Raw genomic sequence first — 25,838 nt, 5'->3', positions numbered from 1 at the left:
TAACTTATTTGAGGGTCAGTCTCCTCTGCAAGGTGATAAGAGGTTAGTTAACATAAATGCCCTATTTAGTTCAGTTTAGTTTCCAGTTTTAGGAAAAGTCACAAATGAGATGGTTAGACTATTCCTTATTGCTTTTTCCCATCATTTTATTTAGAATTTATAAATAGGATTTTAAGAACTTTAAAAATATACTGCATATTTAAGTTTTTTCTTCTTCTTTGGGATTTATTCTAACTGAATAATTTCAACCAAGCACACTTTGGGGAACAGTGCCAGGAGCCAGAGACATAGCTGAGATCATGCCGAGCTGCTTGGCTGAAAGGACTCAAACACAAGGCCTCTCTGGAGTCTCTGACCTGCACACACTCTCCTCCGCATGCCACAGCTTCCCTTGTGCATCCAGTCCAGAGCTGGCTGCCATGACGATGCTCTTGTGATGCTGCAGAGCCAGCGCTTACTTCAGACAGGTCACGTGCTGACCCTGGGAGCTCAAGACATGCCTGTCTGTGAGCACAGTCCCTGTGGAGTGGAGCCCTGCAGTGCTGTGCTCTGAGCACCTACCTTTACCAGTGCCGGGCCAGGCTTCGCTGAGGACACAGTGTTCGTGGGGAGGATGGGAGCTGTAGACCTCGTGGGAGGCTGGTCCGCAGTTAGAGGGGTTTTCAAGAATTCAGGAACTGCTGGGGACACGGAGGTAAACTGGTGGGAAAGGCAGAGAGAGATATGGCCATGAGATCAGTAACTGGAGGACTGGAACTGCAAGGGAATGACCTCATTGTACAAACAGCATCCTTACTGGTCAGCCCCAACCACATTCATGCAAAAGACTCAGAGGCTGTATTTCTATATTTGCACACACATACATATGCATATACATATATGCAGTAAGGATAAAGAAAAAGAGTCTATCAACCTGAGAGTGGGGGAGAGTCATGGGAGGGGCTGGAGAGAGCAAAGGGAGGGGCTAGTGATGCAATTCTATTTTCATTAAAAATGTATAAAAACTTATAAATATAAAAAATAAGTCTAAAATCAAAACAAAGAAAAACACAGTATTGTGCCTGAGGTCCAGAAGGAATTACAGGCTTATTCTCCATGCAGTAGGTTATCAGCTTCGTCTCTACAGCAGGGCAGCTGGGACTACGCAAGCGTGGACTGATGTGGCTGCATGTGTTGTCCCCCACTCCTCTAACAAGTGAACTCAGAACTATCCTTATTCTTGGCAAAAATAAAGTAAAACAACAATAATAACAACAAAAAAAACCCAACTTACAAAAGCAATCAAAACAATACATAGCATTTCTAAACATTTCTTGGTAGGTTGTGCTAATCCTGGCTCATCCACATGTAGGGTTTGGACTTTCAGAGCATGGGCCTGTACCATACCCACCCCCTTCTGCTGTTGGCAGCTTCTTAGAGGAAGACCATGTCATCCCCAAGGGCCTTCAATGTACTGCACACCTCACACTTCTGTCTCCAAACCAATGCTAATTGACCACAGCCCCGTGTCTTTTAAAAGAGAAGCTGAAGAATGTGTTGGCAGAAACTATCCCTGTGCATAAGGAGCTTCTCTTCGAGGGCCTTTGCCCTTTCCAGAGCCAGTGAGCACCAGCATGGAGCTGGGGTGGGGGTAGAAGCAGCTACGAGATCTTATTGCTTCTCGCCAGTACCCCATTCTAAGTATGTGGCATGTCCGTCACCTAAGGCAATGCTATGTTCTCACTTCTGCTTCCTTATTATCAGCTTTTTGGTTTTCTTTTCTTCAGGGAAAATGGTTTTTCTTCAGAAAAGACACCCCACCCCCTCAGTCCTCCTGTGGAAGTTTTTAAAGTAACAAACTGCATTTCTCTTCCTAAGATAAAAACCTAAAAACCTGGAGTGTTATTAGTAAAAAGAAATATGAAGCCTGGTGTATAAACTCAATAAATGTCTGTTTAATTGATGGTGTTCTTGCGGCTTCCCCCAGCAAAGTCACATTCTCAAACTCAGCTGTGGCTGTGTGAGTGTGTGTGCAATCGTACAAGTCCAGTCCCTGTCTTTGAGACAGGCGCCTGCTACTCATTTCACCATCAGAGTATTACACGAAGACAATGTAAGACTGTGAAGACGGCTGGGAGCTTCATTTCATCCAGCCTGTTTCAGACTCTGGAGATGTCTGGCTCTCTGAGAAACTTGTGGCCAGCCAACGTTCATGCTTCAAGTGAAAAGTGGCTCTTCCTTATGGGACATGGCCTTCTGCGATCAGTGGTCCTCTACCTGACATACTGCAGGGATGGAGATACCTCTGGGTGGTCTCACAGGGAGTATAATCTTTGACGTTTGTATAACTGGTATATGAAGTAGAATGTAGTGCTTGAATTTTGAATTGTACATTATCTCCTCACAAAAGCATTCCATCTGGTGAGCTGTCTGACCAGCACAGGCAGTCATGATAGCCCCGAGCATGCTGTTATCCAGAAGTACAGATGTAGCAGCTGGGGGCCGCTTGTGAGGACATCTCTTTGCCTGCACTCCTAGGCTGTGCCTCCTCCAGCCTCTAATACAGATGCTGTCTTCTTATTATCCCTACTTCAACGTGACTGCTATCCAGAAGAACCATAAGACCATTGAAATACAGCAACTCTTCCCTGTACCTGAGGGGCAGATAAACAAGCTGAAAGAAGAGATCTGGAGTCCTCTAGGAGCTGACAGGTTTCTTACGTGTCTTGAGGGGCCCAAACCAAAATATCCTCAACAAATGGCTCCAACTGGGCAAACTCTCCAAAAGAGGCCAGGTGCCAGGGTTCTTCTAAAAGGGTTTAAAATATCCAAGTCACAAAGGGCACTTCCTCTGCTCCACAGTTAATATGGCATCACCTTAGAAAGAATACGAGGGAAGCATCATGACACCAAGACCTGCATTCCCTCTGTGAATCCAACGATGCAGAATTATTTCTCTAAAGAAGAAGAAACAGAAGCTGCAGACTTGACTTCCCATCCAACTGTCCTCAGCACAGGCCGCAGGCTCATAACTGCTAGTGCCTTCACTTTCAGCCTAACACTATCAAAGAAAACATGAGGACCTAAGCTTGGAACCCTAGCACCCGTGCACGAGATGCAAAGTGTGACAGAAGGCACCTGTAATCCCAGCACTGGGGAGACAGAGACAGGAGGACCCCTGGAGCTCCTTGGCTAACCACCTTGCCAAATGGTGAGCTGCAGCTCAGTAAGAGATCCTGTCTTAAAATAAGGACAGTGACTAAGGAAGAATCCTAAAGTTAGTCCCTAGACACATACACTCAGGCACATGCATACATACGAGTGCACACACTCACATGAACATACACAACACTTGGCATCAAGTTCTGGCTTTCACATACATTCAAAGGAAAATGTAAATACTGGGTATTTTGAAAATAAGTTAGAAAAAGAGGCTTTTAACCTTAAAACTAACATTTCTTTTACAACAAGTTGCTATAGGAAAAGTTCATGATGCAGAATCTGGCTGCCTCCCTTGCAGACTACTGTCTGCACACAAAGGCTCAAGAGCGGCCTTCTGGAAAGGTCGTACTTTCTTATGCTGTAGTTTTTCAATCTCTAATAAGCATGCTTTTAATTCAGGATGCAGAAGAGTTCTTGCTGAAGATGGCAACATGCAAGTAAGTTCAAACTGTGACTGTTCTTTGAATACTGTTTAATTATCGCAGTTTCCACACAGATAAAATAACAGTGAATGTGCTGAATACAAACCCAAACATATTCTGGATGTTGAGTACAGGCATGTAAAATTCTCATGTGCCGGTGTGTGTCCCTCTGTGATTGGTTCTTTCATTTAACATAATACTTAGATCCATCCATATCTAGCTGGTGCAGAACCCCTTCCTTTCCAAGGGCAGCTTTTTGTTTCTGCATTCAGATGCTGTGCACACAAGGGCTGCTTTTCTGTTAGCCACGAGATGCTGTTTGCATGAACAGGGTAAATGATGGTATGTGTGTTATAGAAAATATATGCGTTCTAATTCTTTGTTTCAACCTTTTGTTTGTTTGTTTGACCGATTTAAAGATAGGGACTTACTACAGAGCCTAGGCTCCAGAACAACCCTGCTGTGTCAGCTTGTGAAGTACTGGATACTGGGTGTGTACCACGACAGCCCACTTCCTGCTTTCAACTCATTCATCCAGAAAAAGAACTGCTGGGTCACTGGTTAAGCTCTGTTTTAAACATTATTTACTTAGTTTCTGCGTGTGCATGCTGGTGAAGGACGGAGGAACATTGGGAGATATCTCCCAATAGCTAGCAAATTACAGGGACTCAATGGCAAACGCCTTTTCTCACTTCAGCCATGGCACCGGCCTAGTAAAACTGTATTTGCACGACACCATTTTCTACAGTGACTATGTAACTACATTATGTCACTATAGTAACAATGGACAAGAATTGCAGCTTCTCCACATACTTGCCAGAATCTGGTGCTTTCTGAGTATGTAAGAGCAGCTTCTGGTTTTGATTTATGTTTATTGATTTCTTATGCTAGGTACGTTGTGATGCATTTATTTCCATTGTCTATAAACACGGTTTTGAAATACCAGAGATCATCATATCTTATTGGCCACTTGTGTATTGTATTAGGGTTACTACTGCTGGGATGAAACATTATGATCAAAGCAAGTTGGGGAGGAAAGGGTTTAATTAGCTTACACTTCTATAATGCTATTTACCACTGAAGAAAGTCAGGACAGAACCTCAAACAGGGAGCTGATGCAGAGGCCTTGGAGGACATGTTTACTGGCTGCTCATCACGGCTCGCTCAGCCTGCTTTCTTATAGAACCCAGGACCACCAGCCCAGGGATGGCACCACCCACAATGGCTGGGCCCTCCCTGGTAAGTCACTAATTAAGAAAATGCCCTACAGGTTTGACTACAGCCCAATCTTACGGAGACATTTCTCAACTGAGGCTCCTCCTCTCGGATGACTGTAGTTTCTGTCAGGCTGACACGAAACTAGCCAGCACATATGTATTCTTTGGAGAAATAATCAAGTTTTGTACCTATTTTCAAAAAGTGTTGTTTATTTATGAATGTCCAGAGACAATCCTTCAAAGACTTTCATCCTTTGGGTTGGTTTTTTATTCTGCTGATAAGATTCATTGTACAAAACTTTTGGGATAAAGGAAGGTTGGATAGGGGAGCACGGAAGCACAATTCTTAGTTAAGGGAGCCACCTTAGGGTTGGCAAGAGACTTGAACCTAGAGTGGCTCCCAGATGCCCAAGCTGAGGTCCCCAGTTAGTTCCTTGGGCAGCTGAGGATAGGGAACCTGAAATGACCCTATCCTAGAGCAATACTGACGAATATCTTGCATATCATCATAGAACCTTCATCTGGTGATGGATGGAGACAGAGACAGAGACCCACACCGGAGCACTGGACTGAGCTCCCAAGGTCCCAATGAGGAGCAGAAGGAGGGAGAACATGAGCAAAGAAGTCGGGACCACGAGGGGAGCACCCACCCACTGAAACAGTGGAGCTGATCTATTGGGAGCTCACCAAGGCCAGCTGAACTGTGACTGAAAAAGCATGGGATAAAACTGGACTCTCTGAGCATGGTGAACAATGAGGGCTGATGGCCCAAGGACAATGGCACGGGGTTTTGATCCTACGTAATGTGCTGGCTTTGTGGGAGCCTAGCCAGTTTGGATGTTCACCTTCCTAGAAATGGACGGAGGGGGGAGGACCTAGGACTTACCACAGGGCAGGGAAATCTGACTGCTCTTTGGGCTGGAGAGGGAGAGGGAGAGGAGTGGGGGGAGGGGGAGAAGGGTGGGAGGAGGGGGAGAAAGGTGGGAGGAGGGGGAGGGAAATGGGAGGCTGGGAGGAGGAGGAAATTTTTTTTTTCTTTTCTCAATAAAAAAAAGTTAAAAAAAAACTTTTTAATTTTGATGAGTTACTAATTATCTCTTGTGGCCTGGGTCTTGCACTCAGGAAAACAGGGACAATGTGAGGTCAAGATGATTTCTTCCGTGCTGTCTCCTAAGTCTCTCCCCGTGTTACAGTCCACATGTAGGTCTTTCTCATTGTGCGTTCATTCTGTGTAGGATAAACGCAGTCTTATTTTCTCAAATATGTATAGATTTCCTTAGTAACACCGTATTCCCTGCACTAAGTGATCTTGGTGTCTCTGTCATGGAACACGTTGTCATATACATGAGGACACTTTTTCTAGGCTTTTATTTCAGTGGCTCTGGTAGATTCCACTTGTCTGTGTGTTTATTTTTATGCTAGCACCAATTATTTTGATTTTGATGGCTTCATGGTAAATTTTAAAATCAATATATCATGTGCATGTATGAAACTGTCAAAGAAAACAATCTAATTATTAACTTAAAAAAAGGTGAGGCTGACAACATTATATTCTTTTAAATTTAAGATGGTTTTGGTTTTCAGGACCACTTACCAGGTTATTTCAGTAGTAATCACTGTTTGCTAGGGCTTGGACTGAATCTGTGAACTGTTTGAGATCATGCTGATTTCTTAAGAGAAGTCTTCCATGAACTCCATGTTGTAGGGTAAAAGGGCCAGCCAAAGAAACACACCCTGGACTTGAACCAGAGCCAAAGAAACACACACTGTTCCTGACCAAATCGTAAAGTACAAATACCAGTCAAATCTCTGAGTACAAAACCAGCCAATCTCTGAGCATGAAATGAGCCAATCTCTGAGCTTGTTGAAACTCAGGGATTGAAATCTGACCAATTCCCACTCTGAAAATCACCCTGGAAAAACTCTGTCCCTGAGAAGTCCTATATAAGCCCTGTACCTGCTCAGTTGGGAGCTGCCTTTTTCCACCCTGGCCTCCTGGATTCTTCCCTCCCTATAAATCTCTTGGACGAGGTTTGGGTGAGACCTTCTTTTGGAGGAATATAGCGGGGCAGGGAAGTAACAACTTTCCCCATTTCTTGGAGCCACAGTGGAGAAGAGCAGAGTGGTAAGAACTTTGCTGGGGAAACTCCCCCTGCCGGAGCACAGGTACTGCACTGGGGAACCCTTCCCTGGAGCAGAGCTGTAAAGTGGCCATGCTTTAGGGTGACTCTGTGTTGTTCCTTGGCTCCTAACAGCCAGGACCCTTTCCATTAGAGCTGCAATGCTTACAAGTCTGTTGGCTGACTTTTTTGTAGTGCTGTCCTGACTTCCTTCTCTCTTTCTGTATAGTTTTTAATGCATTGTCTTTGGTTACTGTGACAAGTGTACAACATTGAGAGCTGTAATTAAGACCAGCTCCAGTCACATTGGAGATGTCGCTTTATGGCCTCCCGGACCGGAAGGCTCCAGTCCTTCAGTTTTGGTTTCTTGAGTGTGTAAGCATCCCCAGCTCTCTTCTGTACTAGCGAGAGCACAAATAACAACCAGTTATTACCACAGATTTATAATTTTAAAAATTCTGTATAAAAATAGAAGTTATAAATCAAGGTTGCAATATTTGCCTATATATTATTATTGAACTAGTTAGTTTGCTATTTCTAAGCCCCTCAAGGCATATGAGTGCCTATGCCCCTCCCCTGAGGACCTTAAACTGCCAGGTTCCACTCAGAGAACACTCTGTAATTGCCCTAACAGCCAGATGAAACTCCCACCCTACAAATAGACTTGAAACCCATTCAATCCCCACCCTGGAAAGCTTCACAAAAGTTCCAGCCTCCCCACAAGAAACTATACAAACCTTGCCTTTTGCTCAGTTTTCTGCTGTTTCTTACCGAAACAGAGTCAGCCACTTTCCAGTTTCTTTCCCACTCCCAATAAACCTTTTGTGTGAGTTTTGTTGTGTCACCGGCATGACTTTGTGGTATTTCTTGGCTACTAATTGCCAGGTGCCTTTCCATCTGAGTTGCAGCATTTACACTATTACTATGACAAACTGCCTGAGACAATCACTTTAGTTAAGGGAAAATGTTTACTCAGTTGATGGTTTCACAGGTCCTGTTACTGTGGCATGAGACCGTCCTGGTAGATGTGTATGGAGGAGATGGCCCGCTACCTCGTGGTAACTTGGAAGCAGGGGAGAGAGTACAAGAGTGGACACGGCAAACAGCTTAGCAGGGCTGTTGGTTAACAGCTCCTTCTTGAAATACTAGGCTTTGGGAGCTCACAGAAGCTCATACGTTGGACAGCATGGTGATGAACTAGATAGAGGACTAAGAAACCCCGAGAGAAGAGTCTGCAGACAAAAGGGGCAGCAACCCTTGCACCACATGTAAAACCACTGCTCATGAGCGGCTTAAGCATTAAACAAGCTGCACTCCATTTGCAGTGCGTCCTCTTTAAGGATGGAATGAGTTCTAAAGCTGAAAATTACCTAGCGGGGATCTCTGTGTTCAGTTTTCACTGTTAATCTGTGGTTTCAGTGACTATGCTGCTTTCAGGCCCATGACAGGGGAGAACTACGGTGCGGAAAGGAGGGCGGAGAGGCTGGGGACAGACAGACTCTTTCTCCTGCCAGGCCTCACCTCCTAACAGCCCATTTGGCTATGAACTTCTGATGAACTCTGTGCCTTCATGATCCACTCAGCTCTCAAGCCCACCAGCTGGCAGCGTTGCATACACAGGCCTTTGGGGGACCTTAACAATCTCCTAAAGTGTCTCATTCATGAAATCAGTAAATATGTGTTGTGTGTTGGGCTTGTTTATTCTGTGTTTCTATAAAATAAATGCCTATCTTGTAGTCTCAGAACTTGATATCTGGCGAGGAGCAATATGTTAAGGTCCTTTCCCTTGAAGGAAATGGAAGAGTAATTATATTTAGGTAGGTAAATATTAATAGATTTTACATATGCGTTTAAATGTGAAATACTCTTCATGAGCCCCCATGCTTAGTCCTGAGTAGGTGGAGGTATCTGGAAGGTTGTGGAACCTTTAAGAGGTGGAGACTTACTGGAGGAAGTGGGTCACTGGGGGGTCATCCTTGAGCTTTTATAGGCTGGCCTGCTTCCTAGTCACTCTTTTCCAGACTGCAATGCAATGTGAAGAGACAGTTCTCCTGTTGCCATGCCTCTTCCTGACACACTACAAGCCAAAACAGACCCTTTCTCCTTAAGTTGCTCCTGTCAGGTCTTTGCTCACAGTCATGAGAAAGGGAACCAAAAAAAAAAAAAAAAAAAAAAAAAAAAAGAAAAAAAGAAAGAGAAGTAAAAAAACCTGAAACCTGGAAAAGCTGGGTGTGGAGGCAGATACAGGCAGATCTCTGTTGAGTTTGAGGCCAGACTGGTCTACAGAGCAAGTTCCAGCTACACACAGAGAAACACTGTCTTAAAAAACAACAAAAAGAAACCTGGGAAAATACAATAAAGTTCAAAAATTGTCAAAATAAAAGTTATCAATTCTAGAAGATGAGAAAATCTGAGACTTTACTGACATAAGGCTTACTTCTGTACTTCATTGAAAAGCTGACAACAGAACAGACCCTGACAAGGTTACTACAGCACTACTGAGGGCTTCCTGTTCCCAGCTGCCAGGCTCGTGCAGACACACGAGCACACGTGTAAGAACCACACAGAGGCTAGACACTGCCTGCAAGGTGACACGACTGTGGAGCCATCCTTGACTGTGGAGCAGGTGCCCAGTGCTGCAGTCACCCTGACGGCAGGCGAGGCTCAGTGCCTCCGTGCAGGAAGCAGGCTGAGGCTCGTGTGCACTGCTCTGGCAATAAGCAATCTGTCCTTATTCTCTGACAGACATTGCCATTTCCCTCCACGGGCGTCACAGTGCCAGCCTGGCAGGACTGCCTCTGGTTAAAGTTTCTCACATCAGCCTGGAGAGGGACCAACTTTCATGAGCAAAGAAAGGGCCTGGGTGTGACTGAGAGAATGGTAATCTCTCTAGCAGGGAGAGCCTCTATGGTCCTTACTTTCCTTGTTGCTGTGACCAAATACTTGCCTAGGAGCTGAGGAGGAAGGGGTATTCTGGCTCACAGTCTTTAGAGACAGCCCATCATGGTGGAGAAGGCATAGCAGTGGGAGGCTACTTGTGTATATCTGGTGGCAGAACCAATAAACACCTGGCTTCTTTCTGATTTATCCAGTGGGACCCATCCACGGGGCGGCACCACCCTGCGCGTCCTCTCTTCAGCTACACAGCTCTGGGAAACACCCTCAGCAGATGCTTTCTTGCTTGTATCTCCAACCTGATTCCAAATCTAGTCAACCTGACAATAAGGATCAACCATCACAGCCCCAAGTAGCCATTACCAGGGGGTGGAGGTGACAATCCTGTTACCAAAGCTACAGCCACGTGAATGCCTGTCTTACAGCTTGACCTACTCAGACATAAGCAGAAAAGTAACTCAGATGGCTAAGAAAAACTCTTTTCTAAAATTTATTTACTTACACACTTGGCATTCTTTCTAGGCCTACTTTTAAAGCTTAAGCCAGGGTGAAGCAAGTTGGGGCAGGCCTCCCTTCTCTCCATCTGCTCAGAACTCAGTGTGTCACACTTCTTAACCCTCAGTTTTGGCCGGGCGGTGGTGGCACATGCCTGAAATCCCAGCACTCGGGAGGCAGAAGCAGGCAGATCTCTGAGTTCAAGGCCCACCTGGTCTACAGAATAAGTTTCTAGACAGTCAGGTCTTGAAAAAAAACAACAACAAATAGTAAAAACAAAACAAAGAAACTTCAATTTCCTTTCAGGTCCTGTCTCAGCAACGCTGAGCCTGGACAGAAGATCTGGACCATCACTGCCCATGCCATCTGCCCTGGGCTTCTATCGCTGTGAAGAGACACCATGACCACAGCAATTTTTATGATGGAAACATTTAATTGGGTAGATTACAGTTTCAGATTACTGTCATGGTGGGACATGGCAGTGTGCAGGCAGACGGTGCTGGAGAAGGAGCTGAGAGTTCTACAGCTTGATCTGCAGGCAACATGAGGTGAACTGACACTAGGTGTAGCTGGAGCATAGGAGACCTCAAGGTCCACTCCCACAGTGACACACACTGCTACTCTTTATGAGCTTATGGGGCCCAGATACATTCAAATTAACACACCAAACATCTACAGATTTTCAAGTCATTCGGAAAGCTTAATTAAATCAGACTTTATTGAGCACCAAAAGCTAGACTAGTGTGTGTACATTAGAACTATTAAGTGAGAGCCAGTTGTGCACTTTTACAGTGTCTGACTCACAGGCAGGAAGCATCAGTAATTTCAGATTTTTCTTCTGGTAAAAATATTGTCTTGACACAGTCTGCAAGAATGTTAGGAAGGTCTTACCTGGGCCGGAGTGTTCGCAGTCCCAGGAGGTGGTGAGGCACTGACTTTTGGCTCACTGGGGGATGCTGCTGAGCCCTGAGACTCCTGGCTTGCTGGCTGGTCTGGAGACAAGGCATCGCTGCTGTCTTCATCAAATGAGAACTCCCTGTGCATGTGGGGATAGTCCTCCTTCACCACCCCTGCAGAGAGAACCCCAAGGCTGACTGAGAAAGGGGAGTTTTAGAAGCTGCTTTAAAGCTTGGCTCTTCCCAGATGGAAGCCACACTGCTACAGAACTGGAGGCTGTTCTAGCAGGAACCACAGTTTGTCTGTCATGTACTCTTTGGGGTTTGATGTTTTTCTAGCCAGATCAAAGATTTCGGGTCTAGCTAGCAGCTGTGGGAAGGGTAGGAGTGCTCTGCTGTTGCTTTTGTTCCTGCGGTGCTGGGGATGGAGCTCAGGGCTCGGCACCAGCAGGCCATGAGGTCAGAGCACCAGCACCGCTCTGCAGCCTGGCCGGGAGGGGAGGCTTCTCCATGACACTGAAGAACACCGCAGCAAGATCCAGGATGCAGGGCACAAGCCTGTTCTTTAAAACAGAAGCAGCACGGTGTGCCCGCTCACAGAGTCATATTTAAGAAATGCTTGGACCTTATTCCTTTAAACCTCCAACCTGGAACCCAAATGTGAAAAACGGAGGAAGCGGAAGGGAAAGGGAGAGTGTTAAGGCAGTCTGCATGCTAGCTTTCATTTCAAGGGACAGCACACCTACACTCACACTTTCCTTACCTTGGAGGCTATCTTCCCTAATGTTTGGAATCAGAGTTGACTTCCTGTTTCAGAATTCTGTAATTACAAACTTCCTAAACTTTAGACCCACACTAGCTCAGTATGAAGTCCTCAGGAGTACGAGAGCTGTACTAGTTAGTTTTTCAGTTAGTATAAAACAAGCAAAAGCAAAAATCCCCGAAAACAACAACAAAACTGTGCTGAATGAGTATCATCCTGGCCATCCGCTGTGTGTTAGAGTGGGCCTGGGTTCAAGTAACAAGAACAGAATGAGCAGCACAAGCCAAGTGTAAGAGCAGGTGAGGCAGACAGATGCTACTTCTCTTCAAGAGTGCAGGAAATCCACAGGCCATTCTCCTTGCCTGTAAAGCTTATTACCTTCCTAGATAGTCATAATGAACAGCCTAACAATATTAAACAGTAGAAATGAAATGGTACAATACAGTAATTTATCTTAGATGTGTGATAATGGTATCAGAAGTCACTCTGACATAAAATGGAAATCCATGCTACTGGCAGCAGAGGCCATTTTCTAATCTATAACAAAACAGTTGCAACAAAATAGATGTTTATCAGCTTCTAGTTAACCAAGAAAATAATGTCCTTGCATTTTAATCAAATCTGTAACTGTTACTCTTGCCTATAATTGCTTCCTTGACACTCGAGTCCACAGGAAGAATGTTCTTCTCCACCAGCTCCATGGGTCCAGGCCTTTGAGCGATCTTCTCGTTCAGGCCGTCTGCCAGTCGAGCTCTCTTCAGCCTCATCTGCGTGGCCTGCAGAGACGGCTCTGCAAATGTTTCTGCAAGACCAAGTGTAAGCTTTAACCATGGCACCTATCAGGCCAAGTAACCGAATTGAACTACTTTAACAGGGTTACACTCTGCAAGGAGAGAGTGACTGCTCAGAGTGTGTGGTAGATTCTGTTTCTCTCAGAGCGGGCAGCTACCTGTCTATGCGACACAGAGACCCCAGGGTTGAATGATCATGAACTGAAGCTGTAAATGGGAACTAGCACCATCTGCCTACACCAGGAGGGCAGGTCTGTCTAGAACAATGGACTAGATACCAGGAAGACACAGCATGAAGACACATGTGCCCCAGAGCTCTACAAGTGGACGGTTCTCATTTGGCTTCACTAGAAAGACAGTTCCTAGAAACAGAGGCACTAAATCTTAGGATAGACGTTTCCTTACTTTCTTCAGTGGGAAGAGCTATAATTAATATTCTTGGGTCGACTGTATCTCAGGGTCAGTTATCATTGTTAAGAATTTGAGTTTATTTTGGAACAAACCCCTCATTTTACACAGAGTTTGTGGTATGCAGAACCACCAGCTCATACACTTAAAATGACTGAGTTGCTACAAAGGACATGAAGCCACTGTAGCTCTCCCAATGCTTCTGCTTCCTGTCAGTTGTTGCCTGGAGTAAGCCATTAGCATCACCTCCCATTGTCTTGAGCTATGTTTTTGCTAGTTTAAAAATATGTGGTGAGCTATGACCCCAAATTCTGAGTTGATTCTGAGCTCTTATGAGATGAAGCACACAGAACTGTACAGAACACTATGTGCAGGGAAAACAGGATCAGACAGTCAATCATGTTGCTGGGTTTTTGTTGTTGTAGTTAGTTTTTTTTTGATGCTACTGGGAAGCTCAAAGTAGGAGAGCCTTCAGTCTCACTCCCTTCTCCCCTTAACACCTTAAGTGAGAGCAGCAATAAGCCTGCAAGGGAAGTCTTCCCAAAGTAGCCTGGCAGGTTCTGTCTGTCTCACTTCCGCCTTATCTCCATGAAGCTGAGGCTCAATTTTTGCTGTTGAATTTCAGAAAACAATGTAGACTCTAACCTGTCAAATACGCAATTCAATTAAATTTGGTTAATGTCAAAATATATGAATAAAGTGATTCAAAAATTAAAGATGATATATTTTTTCTCATTCTTCAGATCTCAACTTGAGAATGCATGTTTCAGTATAGACTCTTATATTAAGAATATGTGTATGGATGTTTTGCTTGCATGGGTGACATGTCCCATGTATGTGCTTGGTGTCCATGGCAGCTAGAAGAAGGCATCAGATCCCTTGGAAATGGAGTTACAGGAGGTTGTGAGCTGCTTGACATGTGCATTCCAACCAAAAAGTGTTCTCTACAAGACCAATACAACATCCTCTTAATTGCTGAGCCATCTCTCCATCCCCCTGGCCTTTCTTCCTTTTTTCTTTTCTTTTTATAAAAGAAAAACATGGGTAGGTGTATTTCTTTTCACTTTAATTCTATTAACGACATCTTCTAGAGTCAGAAAGCAAATATAGACAGCACGGTATATACACACACACGCGCGCACATGCACACTACATGTTCTTTGTTGTGTTATTTAGTGGAGGGCTTGCTCAAGTCGATGATCCCTGAAATCTGTAGTACTCTATCCTAATACTGAATCTAAAAAGTTCTTTAGTTCAGGGAACCTCTGAGAACACAACCCATGGTGGAGAAAGGTAACATCTCTCACCTCCTGCTCAGGACCAAGCAGGTCACAGATAGGAGAACACACTCTTCAGGTCTGTGGAGCCCAAGATGGTACTTGGCACTTCTTCAGAGCACATTCTAATACAGTTATCAATCTGTGTCCTTTCTCAGTCATAGCTGCCTGGCTGTTCCCTTTTCTGTCTTCCCCTGAAGCATGTGGTGCTCGAAGGCAGGCAATTTTACCTGCTCACTGCTGGGCCCCAGTCCCTAGAACTGTACCAGTGGATGCACAGCCTCCTGAAGAACTGCACCTTTGGCTGTGTCTGAGCTACCAGGCTGTTGTCCTGCATGTGAAAATCATCCTAATCTGTCACTAGGCCTGGAGAATACAGGCTCTTTCTGCCCCACACTGTCTCTAAATATCTGCAATGTTTCTAGATTCTCCTTAAAGCCTAACACACTCGAGACTGTTCAAAGGATCAAGCCCTTGCTCTTGCTTAGTAAATCAGTCACAGAAGCAGAATGAAGGAGAAACACAACTCTGGGAATTTCTGATGAAGATGCTGCCTTTCAGAAGGGCATCCATGTGAGCCATGTATTCTGAAGGCGATTAGTAATAGTCAGGTCAAGACCATTACAGAACGAAGTAGCAATACAAAGGAGTAGGGACATGTGAGGGCATCATTTTGGGTAAATATCAATGAGACCCAAGCTGTCAAAAACCTAGGGCTAGATGTGCACTGTGTGCACTGATTTAATGACACCTCTCTCTCATGATAAGAGAAGTCCTACGGACCAAAAAAGTCCTTCTAGGACAGTACAAGTCAAACTTAGGAACCAGCTCATCAAGTGATTGCCTAGAGTGCAAAGGTTCCCCAGGTGTCAGGTTTTGAGTCTTCACAGTGCTATCCAATTTAAAGGACGTCTGCCCGTGGGGTAAAAGTTACTAAGCTGGGAACAGACGGAAATGGTGGACCTCACGCAGACACAAACCTTACCTTCTAAGATGTGCATCCTGACCAGCTCAGAGCGGTCGGGGCGGCTCCGGATCTTGTGCTTCAGAAAGTTTTCAGTCTTTAAAAAAAATATTGCTCATGATTTATTGTAGCTTTATATTTTCTTCAAAAATAAATTAAAAACCCTTTTTTGTTGTATCTTTGAGAGAGTAACCAGAAATTAGTGCTTAGGAGAACTAGCATAAGACTTCAATGTAGCCTTCAGTATGGTCCAGGGGTTTGACATGTATTGGTACAAAATAACTACTTTACAGAGCTTTACAGTGAAACTGAGAAAAGCTCAAAATTTTAAGATGAGCTTTAAATAAACATAATATTTAATCCTTTTATATGAAACCAATACTTAGAAAAGTAGAAATTTATTTAGATACTAAAATTCTTAAAAATAATAATGTATTTTATTTGTGTTCTTAGCACAGTCTCTAAAACTGCACTCAATACCCAAACAATAGGTCTAGGAGCTTGTTACTGCTCTCTGGACAGGGATAAGAAACTCCTATAACACTCCATTTTCCTACTGCATTAACAGATCCCTTCCCCCGGCAAAACAGACTTCTTGTCACCCACTTTCTATACACCTAAAAATCCATCTACCCCAGAGTGCGTGCTATCTATACTGCACTTCTTGGAGAGAATGTGTGTATTCTAAATCAATATATTTAGGAATATTGGCGCCTAGGATACAACTGAGAAATAAAGATTTTTTAAAAAGTGAAATTACTTACTCTGGCTCGCTCCAGGCTTTTTATCTGCTCATGGAATGCTGCCGGACTCTTCAAAGCTGTTAGGAAGAAAACAAATGGTTTCCACAGCATAAACAGCACCATATCTTAGCTTGCCACTCTAACCCCGGCAATGCACATCTGTGCTGACATTTATTTACAGTTCCTTTACGAAACCCCTCCAAAATGTGAAGACCTCACTGTTACCCAATGAAATGATGTAGATCACAAAGAAAACAGTGGACATTCCAAACAGAGCTGCTGTATAATAACTGGTAAGTGCCAGGCTGGACCAATCCAAGGCCTGGGGACTTCCATGGTCTTTGTTCATAGTGCTCATACAGGCTGCTAGACAAAACCCATGTGGCCCTGGAACTTGACCATGGGGACACACAGCACTCATTTATTCAGAACTCACAACCGCAGGACCCTGTGGTGAAGCACAGTTATGACTGCTGTTGGTCTCCCAAATAAACTTGCAAGGTGAGTGTGAGCCCCAGCATAAGATGTGTGCAAGTCCCTGAGGTCATATAGCTAAATGCTGGCCAAACTGAGATTTAAATCTTGTATCCTAAATTTAAAGGGTTATGTTCTTTGTATCATGAGGGGATGTGGTATTTGTATTTCAGTCTATCACCTTTGAAGAATCTTGATTTGTGTACATCCAGCACTGTCTTGCAAGAGCAGCACGTGAAAACCATGGGCACAGGCCAGTGAGTGGGAGATAGGACTAGGCTTCCCTGTGAAGGTTGCCTTGAGCATAATCTTTTAGTTTGGTCCTTTGGACACCACAGAGGCTCCCAGGAACCTATCCCTGCCAGCATGGCTGAGGACCAGCTCTCTACACCAGCCTGGGCTGATCTAGCAGCAGTATACCTTAAGCATCATTATCTGAAGCTACTGATTAACCGGCTGGGGGAGGACTGTGGTGGTGGAGATGCCTAGCAGATTTTCAAAGCAGCTTTGGGCGACCACAGCTGGACTTAAGATACTTAGATGACTAACAGTAAGTAGTCTATAAAAACTTCATGGATGACAAAAACTGCTAAACAAACAAAACATTCCTCATCTTCATTAACTGATAAATTATTTCTGGGCTGGAAATGAGTTTGTTTGTTTGCTCTGTAATTTCTAGTGGTTTAAAGTGGGATAAATTAACTTCTAGAAAAGTTAGCTTCTAAACAAAGTCCAGCTATACAATTTCATGGTCTATAGAAAACAACTATTCTTCCCTCTAAAACTCCCAAAGCTGGTGGTTAAAGGTAAAGAAAACAGTTTAGATAAATATTCTAAAATCAACTCTTATGAATTATGAATCTCTTGAAGGAAACAAGTGTACTCAGGCCAGAAAGACCAAACTAACTAGCTGTAAATAGCTTTCTGTCAGTTGCAAATCCGAGATGCATGCAATCAGGTAGATCACAGCCCAGCACCACAGAGAATGACCTTGAGTTACTTCAGGTAGAATTCTGAAGGTCATGGTATCACATTACTCTTACAGGTCTAACCTCAGATGTACCAGCAGAGTTCAAAGTTTGAACAGACATTAAAGCCCACAGTTAAGAATGCCATAGGGAGGCTGGAGAGATGGCTCAGAGGTTAAGAGCTGGCTGCTCCTCCAGAGGTTCTGAGTTCAATTCCCAGTAACCACATGGTGGCTCACAACCATCTGTATTGAGATCTGTCGCCCTCTTCTGGCGTGCAGGCATACATGCAAGTAGAACACTCACTCATATACCTAAAATACATAAATAAATCTTTTGAAAAAGAACTTTACAGTGTCTTAAAGACATTCTTCATTACTGTAAAAGTCAAGCCCACTTTTAAAAAGATGTACTAAGGGTTCTCCTCCTAGCGGGGCCATGCTGTCACCTGGCTCTCCTCACAGATGAGCCCTCGCGGAAACTACAAAGAGATCAGTCCCCACACACCAGAGACAACAGTGACTAGGTCTTACGTGGCATGATGCCCTGGTCCACTAGCTGTTCTCTTGTCCTCCTTTGTTGCAGCCTCAGCTGGAGCACTGTAGGAAGGAAAGAGTGTATTAGCAGCTGTAGCCCCAAGTCCTGCAGTTCCTTTACTAAACACCCACTGTATTATCTAACCAGAAGGAAATCAATTGGGAAGCTGAGTGTGGTAGCCATGTCTGTAACCCCAGCTCTCAATGTGCTGAGGCAAGAGGGCCACTGCAGATCTGAAGCCAGCCAGGTTGCAAACTGAGTTCCAGATATCCTGAACTACATGTAGGGTGAGGTCTTGTCCTAAGAAAGGAGATAAGAAAAGACATTACTTGGCACTAAGTTGTAAAAAAAAAAAAAAAAAAAAAAAATTGTGATTCTGCTTGCTGGTGAATTCTGAATTTACTTAGCAATTCTTTTGTTTAGTTAATAATTTGAATTTATGATGAATGCTAGGCATTTCCTATTTAAATACTTCAAACAGTACTCAAGCAAATTGGTAGTTAGCTTATACATAATGACTTGTTCAAAGGAAATCTCATTCGGAGCAACATATGAGATTCCTTGAATTTTTCTATGTTAATAGTAACAATTTACTTTAAGAAAAGACTGGCTAGTTTGGAAGGACTTCTCCACCAGGAAAGAATTGGAAAGAAATAGTTTTAGTGTTACCTGAATAAATATAAATTAGGCCAGAGAGAAACTTCTAAGTTATGAATTTTAATAGTCTTTGCATAAACACACAATGGCTCTTGCCCTACAAGTACTGAGAGAGCTATAATCAACTGGTGTCGCTGTTCACCACATAGTAATTGTAGAATTGTAGAAATAAGGCCCACATCAGGAAATGCAAACATCCAGTTTGTCAAATTAATTTATTCCCTCCCCCGATTTTTCAAGGAGATTCTTCTTACAGCATCTCTAGTTATTCAATTTAGAAAACAAGTCTATTTTAAAAAGAACACAGCAAGTAAAACAGAAACTTTTTTCCTAGTTATTTTAAGTTGTTTTGCTTTTATTTTCAAATTATGGTTAGGATGACTAGGGGTGTCCATAAACCTTACCAACATGCTAAAACAAAATATGCATGTATCTCTAATGGTGAGGAGAGACACGGTGGACAAAAGGCAGGAGACCCTACGTGCCTCAGGGAGCACAGTCCTGCCTTAGGTTGCACAACTGCCTGAACTGCTCAATGGCTCTTACAAACATCTTCTTATCAATGCTAGATGAGACCTGAACACAGAAATGTGACGGGTTTGTTTTTGAGCCACCAAGTTTTACTGATACTGCATTTAGAGTGTAAAAAGTTGATACAAACTGTGACAGTAAAAGCAATTAAACAGCGTGCATGCGCCTGACACTAGCATTTCTCAGGGATAGAGAGGCTAAGGTGGGTGGTACTTAAGGTGGTCACAGCAGGGAGGATCCCAAGGAACAAATCAGGGTGTCACTTGTCAGCAGCAAGCAGTGTCTGTTCCTCCTTCCCACGGATCCTCAAAGAAAGGTCACAGAAGCAATAATGGCCCCTTAAAAAAGTAAACCCCAAACATAACATGTAGTTAGGAGACACTGAACACTACACTTTCTGCACATTGACATCAAGGCACCAGCAGTTATCCCATCAGCAAGCTTGTGCTTCACACTGGTAACTTCAGGGACCCACAAGCACAGGACAGTCTTGGGTACAACATATCTGCTGCCGTGTGGCCAGCACACAGAATGGATGCATGCCATTCTGATGCATTCCTCGGGCCAACACTCCTTACTGCAAATGCACAGGAGTAGCTCCATCCTTCAATCTGAGGATAGCAACCTGATGTCTACAATTCCAATCAAATCTGACCCTATATACTCTGAGTGAAGGCACGACTCCCTGGACTCTCCCAATTTCAAATACTAGTCCCTAGCCTAGGCTATTCATACTACAACATCCTCCTCAGACTTGAGTATTTGTCTGATTCTTCCACAAAATGCAGGAAGGTGACTTTATTTATGATTACTGCTTTCGTATAAAGGACACAATTAAGAAACAGATCAATGGAAGAGATGCACAGGGAGGGGTCCTCTGCTGGGCTTCCAACCTTCCTCTTATTCCATTTGTGCCTTCCTGGAACTAAAGGTACCCAGAAGTCATCAGGGGCGCCCTGCTACCTATCATCTAATGTACTCCAGATGTTCTCATCATTGACAACACTGAGTAGCCTGACAGAGGAACTGAGGACAAGATCAAGGCTCATAGAAGATGCTTACTCACCCCCTCCTCCTGCCACCTAGGAAACCAGTTTAGGAGCTGTGTGCCAGGAGCTAGAGGCAGAGAATAGATAATACATTTCTCATACCACAGAGAAGAGGCACCAACCACCAATTTTAAAAACAAACACCACACACAAGTCCTGTGTTTTTCACCCAGTTTCCTAGATGGCCAAAATAAGCAACCCCTACACAGCCTAGGCCATTCTGCCTAAACGGAGCAGATGACTTAACTGATGTTCTCAAAATTCCCTGTCTAAGTTCCCCTAACGTGAACATGCACAGCACTGCTCTAAGACCTCTGCTGTACGCACTGCTGGAGGAGGCAGACTTAGAAGCAGTGAGTTATGTCTGTTGGCCGCCTAGCTCCTTTACCCTGTCTATACCCAAAGGGAGACAGTAAGGGACACAATATCTAGTACACAGGTGCAGGTAGACAGGGGCATAGGCCAGTTGTAGTGCTTGGTGGACATTGGCTGAGGAGGGTGGGGAACAGAGACACCTCAGTACACTGCAAATCTTGGTGAATTTGAAAATACTACTACCGAATTGGTTCATATTACACACGACAGGTGAGGAGCAGTGAGGTCAGAAGGCACTGGTTATACAGAACCGCACAGCATAGACTGGTGACTTTAGAAAAGAGCAACTTCCTTTAGTACTCTACTCGCCAACTTAGTAGGACGCACAGCACAGAGCACAGGCTGGCAGCCGGGTGCAGCACACTGGGCGGCAGAGGTTGGGCAGAGTGTATTTATTGGTGCTTTTCAGGGAGTGTGAAAGGAATCATGGAGCATGAAACCTTGACAACAGAAGATGTGACTTTTCTGACCACAGAGGTGTCAATGGCTGTGGCCGAGATGCCTGACCAGGAAGGTCCCCTGCAGGCGTAAGTCACAAACAATGCCAAACCAGTTTGGAATTATGATTAATAGGGTGGTATTTATTTAAAGGAGAAAAAACTTACAGATCACCGTCCCAGACAACTGCCCTCTGCACAATCAGGAAGGAGTCTAGTCCCCGGAAACGAAGCAGGAAGCGAAGAGAGCGAGAAGGGAAGTGGCCACTTTTTTAAAGGGAGAGAGACCACGCCCCAATGGGCTGTTATCTCAGCGGCTATAGGCTGGAGGAGCAGAAGGACCTCCCGAAACACCTCCCCCTTTTGTTTAAGTAAGAGAGTTCTAAACCTACTATGAAATGATATACAATAAGTACAAATATCCTATTCTAACTAGCTTAGGTCTTGTATAATAAATAACTTGGCCAAGTCATGAGAGAAAAGTAACTACATTTATATAGTCTTCAACCCCATCGAAGATCTGAGAAGGGAAATGATGTTACCTGGGTAATTAGGAAGTTCAGTAAGACAACTTCCAAAACATGCAACAAATCACAGAGACAACTAGCTACCTGGGCAATCACCCAAAGTCATGTTTGCAGCGTTGAAGCAACCAACATTGGCTAAGGCCTAACATAACTGACATACCATTTTCAAAGGCAAGCAACTTTTCAAAACTATCTTACCCTGTCTTGGCAGGATATGACAGCCCTGTTTTATCCATTGATGCACGCTCAGTATCTCTGTCAGTGGTTGAGGTATGGGCATTTCTTTGCCCAAACGCCAGTTCTGCCAAAAAGAAAGGCTCCAGGTAGAGTGTCTTTGGTGCTCAACATTCTCTTGGGAATAGAGCGGTGTTGCCAGGAGCAATTGTGTCTCACTATCATGAAATTCTGAGTTAGATTAAAGGCCATTTTCTACAGATCTTTGAAGAGGTTGAAGATTATCTATCTATACTGAGTATAATATCTATATATCTAAAGAACCTGATTAGTCTAATTATAAATGACAAACTTAGATGACTACTAATCTATATAATTCTCAATATCTATCTAACTTAAAGACTAAGACAATAAACAACTGTGTAACAAATGAGGATAATGACCTCCAAATATAAACACTGTACAAATATACATTGCAATATGGTAAATATATATCAATACACAAACATTATATAAGTATCTTAATCAGAGGTAGAAATGTACACTGCAATATGGTAAATATATACAATATATATATATATATCAATACAATATATGTCAATACATAAAAATGTTTTAACCAGAGGTAGAAACATGCATGCATACAATAATCAATATAACTTAACTTTGTATCAATATACAAGAATCAATACCTATATATTTGTCTAAAAACAGTAACTCACAATTATAAATTATCCCATCATCCCTCTTTTTTTTCTTTCAAAATGATACCTGAGCTTATAAAATTCCTCCCCCAACCTCCCAACCCCTAAATGATGTCCCTAAACCCAGGGGCAAACTTTACTGGGAGAGGGGACGTCGTCCTCTAGAATTACTTCCAGATGTCATGGGGGCGACGTTCTTTGTGGGGGATTCTGTGAAAGTAAAATGATGGTTGAATTTCAAGATCAATGTCTTTTAAAATTGCAAATAGTCTCTGAGTATTTTGTGGAGGTCAGGCCAGAATCTTGTACAAGATGTGCACCATTTCAGCTAACCAAGTTGGGATAGTCTTGTGCAGCTGGTAACCAAAACAGGTCTTGTAGTAGCGCTATCAGTATCATGACGTCATATCAACCAGGTGGAGTTGTTGTTATGGGGCCCCATCTTCTTCCTGGAAACTTCAAATGTCACTTCAGGAAAAACTCATTGTTCATTGTGAAAAACTAAAACATTAATCATATAGACATATATACACATACATATATATATTCAATGAAAGGCATGATAGATATAGTCAATGAAAAGTATGATAGATATGAAGAAAATCAAAGATGTTTTCTAAACTCATATTTCTTTCTGTCCCATATCATGGCTCTTGACATGAGACAGAAACTCCAGAAACTCTGGGTTTTTCTCTTACTAACAGGCCTAGAGTTGGAGAGGAACTGAGCCAGAGTCCAACTTCAAAACCAGCTCTATAAATTTAGAAATATGGTTTAATATATTTTACTTACACAACCTATTCAGTTTTCTTGATATTTCCTATTGGGCAGGTATTTTTCCATCTGTCAGTATTCAAACATCCAGGGTTCCTTGAATTTTTCAAAGATGAGTGTTTTCCTGTGGAGATAAGAACAGAACCCTGCCCCCATTCTGTATGTTTTTCTTAGCACCTGCATGAATATCATCATTGTGGATGAGTTGTCATTTCTCCTTTCCAAGAGGTTTCTCCTCTTCAAATCGAAACTTAATTAATTTTGATGGTATCCACAATTTTTCTTCTCCTGTGGAAACAAGAGCAAAACCCCTTCTCCAACGTAGCACATCTCCTGGCTTCCACTGAGAGGTCAGCACATCTTTGAAATAAATCGGTTGATTTAGTTCAGCAGACTTTTCCATTATCTAATGTCTTTCTGCTGCTGTCGTTCCTTTCTCATTAGCGTTAAGAAAATTCAAGGTTAAAAAAGCATTATGTAATCTATTTCTGGGGGTATTTTTGGTCCCTTTCTATTTGTTCAGCATATCCTTTATAGTACGATTTGATCTTTCTATAACTGCCTGACCTGTAGGATTATTTGGTATACCTGTAATGTGTTTTATATTATAATAATCAAAAAAGCGTTTCATTTTCTTAGATACATATGCTGGACCATTATCTGTCTTTATTTGTGCAGGTGTACCCATGATGGCCATAACTTCCAATAAATGTGTGATTACTGAATCAGCCTTTTCTGAGCTCAGGGCAGTAGCCCATTGAAAACCTGAATACGTGTCTATGGTGTGGTGTACATATTTTAATTTACCAAATTCCATAAAGTGGAACACATCCATCTGCCAGATTTCATTTCTCTTAGTACCCTTTGGGTTACTCCCTGCAGGCAACGGTGTTTGATTATAGAAAGAACAAGTGGGACATCTCTTTATAATGTCCTTGGCTTGTTGCCAAGTAATGGAAAATTCTTTCTTTAGGCCTTTACTATTGACATGATGCTTTTTATGAAATTCTGAGGCCTGCAACACACTTCCAATCAATAATTGATCAATGTCAGCGTTACCTTGTGCTAGAGGACCAGGCAGACCTGTATGGGACTGGATGTGTGTTATGTACATCGGACAAAGCTTATTCCTGATTATGTCTTGTACCTGGATAAACAATGAAGTCAACTCTGTGTCATCTGGTATAAATTCAGCGGTTTCAATATGCAAGATAACTCTTTCTGCATATTGTGAATCTGTAACTATATTAAGAGGTTCTTTAAAATCCCTTAGCACCATAAGAATGGCATATAATTCTGCCTTCTGGACAGAATTATAAGGGCTTTGTTCCACCTTACTCAATTCATCTGACTTGTAACCTGCTTTCCCTGATTTATTTGCATCGGTATAGAACGTAGGGGCTCCAGTTATTGGAGCATCACGTACAATTCTAGGAAGAATCCAAGAAGTTCTTTTTATGAGGTTAAGTCTACCACTTTTGGGAGAGTTGCTATTAATTTCTCCCAAAAAAAATTAGCACAAGCTCTTTGCCACGGTTCATTGTCTTCCCATAACTTTTTTATTTCTTCAGTAGTAAAAGGCACTATAGTTTCTGCTGGGTCTATACCTGCTAGTTGACGAAGTCTCAGCTTACCTTTTATAATTAATTCAGAGACTTTTTCCACATAAGTTTTTAATTTTTTACTTGGTTTATTAGGTATAAATATCCACTCTAAAATAATATCTCCCCTCTGAATTAGAATCCCTGTAGGAGAAATTCTGGAAGGCAATATGACTAGGAAGCAGCTAAGATTTGGGTTCACCCTATCCACATGTGCCTCCTGTAATTTTTCCTCAATCATTGTCAGTTCCTTTTCTGCTTCAGCTGTCAGTTTTCTTGGACTATTCAAATCTTTATCACCATCTAAGGTTTTGTTTAAATGAACTATTAGATCAGGTGTTATCCCAACAGCTGGTCGTAGACTGGAAATGTCTCCTAACAACCTTTGGAAGTCATTAAGAGTCTTTAACCGGTCTCTCCTAATTTGTGCCTTTTGCGTTTTAATTTTCTCTAACCCTATTCTGTAACCTAGGTAATTAATAGAATTTCCTCTTTGAATCTTTTCAGGGGCAATTTGTAATCCCCACCTAGGCAAGACTTTCTTTACTTCTTCAAACATCCTTTCTAAAGTATCTTTATTTGAATCAGATAACAAGATGTCATCCATGTAATGATAAATTATGGACTTGGGGAATTGTTTACGAATTATTTCCAATGGCTTACTTACAAAATATCGGCACAATGTAGGACTATTGAGCATACCCTGTGGGAGGACAGTCCATTGCTATCTCCTATTAGGCTGAGAATTATTATAAGTAGGCACTGTGAAGGCAAATTTTTCTCTATCCTTTTCTTGTAACGGTATAATGAAAAAACAATCTTTCAAATCAATAACTAT

At 42.9% G+C, this 25,838-nt stretch overlaps 1 protein-coding gene across 6 annotated transcripts in view; it reads right to left on the bottom strand.

The window, feature by feature from the left end:
* The window catches only part of Mrtfb (myocardin related transcription factor B), a 165,959-nt gene that overhangs the window by 28,420 nt on the left and 111,701 nt on the right, over positions 1-25,838 (bottom strand). For all 6 annotated transcript variants that reach the window (XM_041676522.1, XM_041676526.1, XM_041676524.1 and 3 more), the window contains 6 exons: positions 18,168-18,233; positions 16,214-16,269; positions 15,471-15,546; positions 12,650-12,811; positions 11,242-11,420; positions 562-699 (listed from right to left, as the gene is read on the bottom strand). In XM_041676522.1, the coding sequence (XP_041532456.1) occupies positions 562-699; positions 11,242-11,420; positions 12,650-12,811; positions 15,471-15,546; positions 16,214-16,269; positions 18,168-18,233 (677 nt within the window). The remainder of the gene's footprint in view (positions 1-561; positions 700-11,241; positions 11,421-12,649; positions 12,812-15,470; positions 15,547-16,213; positions 16,270-18,167; positions 18,234-25,838) is intronic.

The sequence above is a fragment of the Microtus oregoni genome, unplaced genomic scaffold (genome assembly GCF_018167655.1).
Source record: "Microtus oregoni isolate MIOR12 unplaced genomic scaffold, Mior012 000027F_ref0000203, whole genome shotgun sequence".
NCBI lineage: Eukaryota > Metazoa > Chordata > Mammalia > Rodentia > Cricetidae > Microtus > Microtus oregoni.
The sequence above is the reverse complement of the archived record's forward strand: the minus strand, read 5'-3'. Positions and strand labels throughout refer to the sequence as shown.